The sequence below is a fragment of the Protobothrops mucrosquamatus genome, unplaced genomic scaffold (genome assembly GCF_001527695.2).
Source record: "Protobothrops mucrosquamatus isolate PMUCROS unplaced genomic scaffold, P.Mucros_1.0 scaffold2706, whole genome shotgun sequence".
Taxonomy (NCBI): Eukaryota; Metazoa; Chordata; class Lepidosauria; order Squamata; family Viperidae; genus Protobothrops; species Protobothrops mucrosquamatus.
The window spans coordinates 185,487-191,773 of NW_015388751.1; the positions used below are offsets into that span (position 1 = coordinate 185,487).

At 51.3% G+C, this 6,287-nt stretch overlaps 1 protein-coding gene across 1 annotated transcript in view; it reads right to left on the minus strand.

The window, feature by feature from the left end:
• The window catches only part of LOC107296245 (protein tweety homolog 1-like), a 144,617-nt gene extending 138,539 nt beyond the window's left edge, over positions 1–6,078 (minus strand). The window contains 1 exon segment of the mRNA XM_015825592.1: positions 5,953–6,078. Coding sequence (XP_015681078.1) covers positions 5,953–6,078 — 126 coding nt within the window.
• Between the last annotated feature and the right edge of the window lie 209 nt (positions 6,079–6,287).

A 6,287-nucleotide genomic window follows, 5' to 3' on the forward strand; every position in this document is an offset into this window, starting at 1 on the left:
CTTTGACAATATGCAGAACTGTCTGGTATTTTTATAGTTAAATCAGGCAACAGTGAAAGGGGAGGAGAATAAGGAAAGCCCGGGAAAAAGAAACCGGAAGTAAATCACATCTTCCAAGTTAATTGGAAGATGTGAACCATGACCCCAAAATAGGGGTGGGAAAAATGCCTGGAATGTATGTGCAACGGAAAAGAATCTCAGATCTAAGCATTTCCACCGTGCCGTACTGACATCTCTGTAACCTTAATAAATGCTTTTAGGAAAAATATGCCTGAAAGTCCTTTTAAGTGTTTCGTTAATCAGACACATGACATCTTTGTCCTCTGCTAAACACTAATTTAAATACTGTAAGTGTAAGCAATACCAGAACTGTCCACAAGAAAATATATAAAAAATCAAGATGGCAGCAACCATACAGTGAAAACTCTTCTCCATTTTTATATACTTTGTCAAACATTAAAAAGGGACAAGGTTTGGTTCACAGGACTGTGGCCACCATCTTTTTAACCCCTTCTATGCAGATATCCCTCAGCTTTATATTTCAAAAAAAATCTTTTTAGAACATCACATTGTAGATTACAATGATTTTCAAACTGGGAGAGAAATGCCGTAAATATTGTACCATCTACTTGGGATATAAATGGGAAGGTATAAATGGATTCCATTCATCACTCAATATTTTAAAAAAATTCTTCTGAATTCTGTAATTCAAATTGTTCATTAATGGCTGTTTTTAGCTTGTCTGTTTTGTTTTGCTTATGCTTCAAATTGTTTTAATTTAGTATTTCATTTTGGAAGCCACTCAAAGTCTGCCGGAATGGGCCGTTATAATAAATTTAAGGCAATAAGAACAGAAGATGAGATTCCTGTTTACAGAAGGAGGGTATCATCTTCATCACAGGACAAGCTTATTCATCTTACTTTATTAAATTGTCACTTTGATTAAATCTATGAAATTGGAAGACTCCTGGTAGAGATAGTTTTAAAAACTGATTGGCATAAAAAGTATATTGGGGTTCTATCTCCCATAGAAGGTCCACAAGGAAGATTTTACAAATAAAATCCTATCTTTTAGTCTTTGATAAGGCTGGGCAAATTCTCTACTATCTGTTCTCATTATAGATCTCATTGCTTGATAAAAACAGATGCTAAGATGCTATCAACTAAGTTTGTTTGTTTGTTTGTTTGTTTGTTTATAAAATGTATTGATCCCTCATCTTACCAAAAAGTAACTCTGACACAATTTACAGACATAAAAAATACATCTACATTAAAACATGAATAAATTAAAACCAAACATTAAAACCTAAGGACACGTGGGGAGGGTGGGGGCAGAATGGGGGGAGGTGGGATCTGCTGAATGGGGGGAGGTGGGATCTACCTCCACTGTGCTGTTCCCCCATTGGGGCCCTAGGCCAACTGGGAGAGCCAGGTCTTCAGGCCCTTACGAAAGGATAGGAGGGTTGGGGCCAACCTCACATTAGGGGGCAAGCTGTTCCAGAGGGCAGGAGCAACAGCAGAGAAAGCCCTCCTCCTGGACCCCGCCAGCTGGAATATTCAGGCTGACAGAACTAGCGGGAGTGGGTCAATCCAAGTGGGGTGAGACGGTCTCTCAAGTAATCTGGGCCCATGCCACGAAGGGCTTTAAAAGTGAAAAATTAAAAGTTGGCCCCATACATTACAGACTGTTTTTCCAACTATAGCTCAAGCTGGATTTACCCTAGGCCAGGGGTAGGCAACCATGTTGGCTCAGGAATTCTGGGAGCTGAAGTCCACGAGTCATAAAAGAGCCAAGGTTGCCTACCCCTGGCCTAGGCGGACAGGTTTCTTATAATACTAGATTTTAAACTGATGTTCTTGCTTTAACTCAAAATAAATGAAACCCAGCAGATTTTATTTCTTCAAAACTAAAGATTCTGCAAAAGTTTTATACAGGTAGTCCTCGACTTACAACAGTTCATTTAGTGACCATTCAAAGTTGCAACGTCATTGAAAAAATAGCAATAGCACTTAGACTTATATACCGCTTCATAGGGCTTCACAGCCTTCTCCAAGTGGTTTACAGAGTCAGCATATTGCCCCCAACAATCTGGGTCCTCATTTTACCGACCTCAGAAGGATGGAAGGCTGAAAGTGATTTATGACCCAGTGGACGGGGGGCTGTGAGGGGGAAGCCCCTTCCGATGCCTGGAAAGTAGCGCTTCCTCTCCTGCTCCGGGCGTGGGAAAATGGGCGGAGGTCCCGGGAAGGCCAAGCATGGGCGGGGGGGGGGCAGGAGGCAGCAGAAGGCGCCCGGGGCACCACGGACCGGACCGGGAAGACACGTGGCCGGCTCGGCTGCCAGGGAGCGGCCCGGGAACGGCCCAGGGAGTGATGCCCCCGCCGGCTGGCGCCCCAGCCAGGACTACCGCCCGGCCCGGCCCGGTGAGACACGTGGCTGGCTCGGCTGCCCGAGGACGGCCCAGGGAGCGATGCCCCCGCCGGCCACCGACCCAGCCGGGACTGCCATCCGGCCTGGCCCAGCCCGGGGAGATGCGTGGCCGGGTCAGCTGCCAGGGAGCGGCCCAGGGACAGCCCAGGGAGCGATGACCCCACCGGCCGCCGACCCAGCCGGGACTGCCGTCCGGCACGGCAAGATGCGTGGCTGGTTCGGCTGCCCGGGGACAGCACAGGGAGCGATGCCCCTGCCGGCCGCCGGCCCAGCCGGGACTGCCATCCGGCCCGGCCGGAACTGCCATCCGGCCCGGCCGGAACTGCCATCCGGCCCGGCCGGAACTGCCATCCGGCCCGGCCCAGCCCAGGGAGATGCGTGGCCAGCTCGGCTGCCAGGGACGGCCCAGGGGGCGATGCCCCCGCCGGCCGCTGGCCCAGCCAGGACTGCCACCTGGCCCGGGGAGACACGTGGCAGGCTCGGCTGCCCGGGGACAGCCCAGGAATCGATGCCCCCACCGGCCGCTGCCCCAGCCGGGACTGCCGCCCGGCCCGGGGAGACGTGTGGCCAGTTTGGCTGCCCGGGGACAGCACAGGCAGCAATGCCCCCGCTAGCCGCCGCCCCAGCCGGGACTGCCATCATGCCCGGCCCAGCCCAGGGAGACGCGTGGCCAGCTCGCCTGCCAGGGAGCGGCCCGGGGATGGCCCAGGGAGCGATGCCCCCGCCGGCCGCCACCCCAGCCGGGACTGCCACTCAGCCCAGTCCGGCGAGACGCGTGGCCGGCTCGGCTGCCCAGGAAGCAGCCCGGGGACGGCCCAGGAAGTGATGCCCCCACCGGCCACCACCCCAGCCGGGACTGCCATCCGGCCCGGGGAGACGTGTGGCCGGTTCAGCTGCCCGGGGACGGCCCAGGGAGCGATGCCCCAGCCAGCCGCTGGCCCAGCCCAGGGAGACGCGTGGCCAGCTCGGCTGCCAGGGAGCGGCCCGGGGACGGGCCAGGGAGCGATGCCCCCGCCGGCCGCCGGCCCAGCCGGGACTACCACCAGGTTGATTTATTGCACCTGAGGGGAGGACAAGAAGCAGTTGGTGGAAGCTGGTCAGAGGGACATTCAACCTGGAACCAAGGAGGAATTCCACGACACTGAGAACAATTAATCAATGGAACAGTTTGCCTTCCAGAGTTGTGGATGCTCCATCTCTGGAGGGTTTCAAGAAAAGATTAGACCACCATTTCTCCGAGGGACTGGTGGGGGGACTGGAAGACCTCCAAGGTCTTCCCTTCCAACCCTGATCTGATACTCTGACATATTGAGAATAAAGTAAGCAATGTGAAATCAGTTCACTATGACCTTAACAAGATGTTAAATACATTAACAACAAGAGAATTGTTCTGTAGATCATGGACATTTTATGGGTCAAAATTACCATGGTGTTAGAGATATAATTCAGCAGCTGGAACATGAACTCATATGATTTGGTCTTGTCCTATTACTGTTGCAATGTGAGTTGACACTGGTTTGGATCAATAGTGGTATATTAAGGACACATGTGATATTGGGTATATGACCAGGATTTGGTATCTACCAAGGTATCAAGAATTGTGGATTTTTTCAGTGATGGGTTTAGATAAAAGAGTTACAACATTAGCGGGAGAAATCTACACGTGATTTAAAGAAATTGATGGATATATGTTGTTTGTCAACACTAAAAAAAAATTTCTCTGACAGACAAAAAAAAAGTTCTAAAAGATATAGTAGAACTTTTGGGAAATGTTTTATGATCAACCTTCCTTCCCTCCCTCCCTCCCTCCCTCCCTCCCTTCCTTCTCCCATTTGCTCTATGATTCGTGCTGTTATATGCATTTGTATTTTTTAGCAGTTTGCACAACACAATTACTTTAAAAGTGAGCATTTTTAAATGGGCAAATATCTACCTATTCCCAGATATGTAGTTTCCCAAGTTCCTTAGGTCATATTTGATAAAAAGAAGCAAAAGATTGAAAAATAAAATGTTGGATTGTGACTAGCTAAATGGAAATATACAGGTGAGTGCTTGTAATTTTGTGCCCACCAGTTTGCTAAGCCATGTTTGCTTTAAACCACAACTTGTTGAAAAAGTTACAAGTGCCTGTGTCACTCTTATTGCTACTTCATAAATCATGGTTTACAAAGCAGAGTGGCTGAGTTTGCACAACATACCAAGACAAAATTCATCAAGTGATGGCTTGTGAAAATTGGTACAGATAGTATGGCTGCCGTGTATTCTGTTATGCTAGATATGGCTGCTTTCAAGCAAACAGAGATGTTACTTGCGAATCCACCAAACACAGCACTGGTTGGTATCTACTTCCACAACCCGTGCAGCACTTTTTCTCAGTGACACAACTGTTGGAACATTGCCAGCTATATCCACACTCGCTTGATTCCTCTGAACATATCTTTCTATGGGACCTTCTCTAGACCAGTCTGTCTATAGAACTCAACTTCTAAGTAACCCCGCAAGGCAATCTCCCCCAATGTTGCACCTTCCCGGTATGTTAGATCTGTGATTTTCATGATTCCCACCAACATGGCCAAAGACATTCCATCACATCTGGAGGACGCCAGGTTGAAAAAAAGGATACCACTAGGCTGGTTAAGGCCACTGAATGTCACCAAACACAGGAGGAGGGCTATCCAAAATTTTGCACATTGTCAGATTCCCTTAAGAGAAGAATCTGAATTTTCTTGCCCACTGTAACCTCAAGGGAGATCATGGATGCTTCTCCAAGTCTCCTAGGCTGCTCCATCCTGCTGCCTTTCATCCCCATTCTCAGTTCCCTTACTCTGATCCCTTCCGCTTCCATCCCTTCTCCATCTCTCCCTACCCCAACTTCATTCCGATCTGTTCATCTTTCCCAGGGCTTCTCTCCCTCCAGATCTCTCCCATCCCTTCGCCCCTCCCTTCACCGCCTCCCCCCTCGGGTTTTCCAGTCCATCCTACCCCTTCCCAAGCCTTCCCAGAAACCAGGCTGGCTCGCCCTTCCCTCCCTCCCTCCTGCCTCCCTTCGAGTCTCACTTTTTTTCCTCTGCCCCGGGGCTTCCCTCCCTCCCTCCCTCCCTCTGCCCCGCACGCTTCGCCTCTGCCCCATCCTATTCTGAGAGTCCCATTTCTCTATCCCTCTTCTGCCCCTCTTGTCTTTCTTTGCCCCTGATCGCCCCCTTCCTCCCTCCCTCCCTCCCCCCCCCATCCACCAAGATTGCTGGGCGCTGCGCTGCAGTTCGATTCGNATTCAAGTCTCCCACTCCCGCCCCGCTTTTTTCTTTCTCTCGCTTTTCTCCCGGCTTCATCCATCCGCTGACTTCCTCCGCCTCCCGCCTCTCTCTTCTCCCCTCGTCTCCGTCCCCGGCTGCCTTGCCTGCCGGCTCCCCACTCTTGTCCTAGCGAGGCCCGGTCCTGTCTCTCTTCACTCCATGCCTTCGATACCCATGTTCCCACGGGCGGTGGTGGGGGGGGGGGGGGGAGGAAGGAGGAAGACTCACCTGCTGGTAACCCAAATCCTCTGGAGCAAATTCGCTCCCCGCCGCCTCGAACTGGAAGTTGATGTGCGGCACCTGGTGCAGAAGGAAAGTCCACCACGAAGCTCGGTACCCCTGGGGGGACCCCATCCTTCCCTCGCAGGGCGCCCAGATGCCCGGCGCTGCTCACCGTCCTGGACGTCGCCCTCCTATGCTGGCGAAGGGACGGGTTTGGGGAATGGAGTGAAGAAAGACTCTGCAAAACATCAGGGCTTATCCGCGCGGGATATTGGGGGGAGGGAGGGGGATTGTGGGGAAATCGGGGGGGGGGAGCTGGTTGGGAATGGGGAGAGGATGGA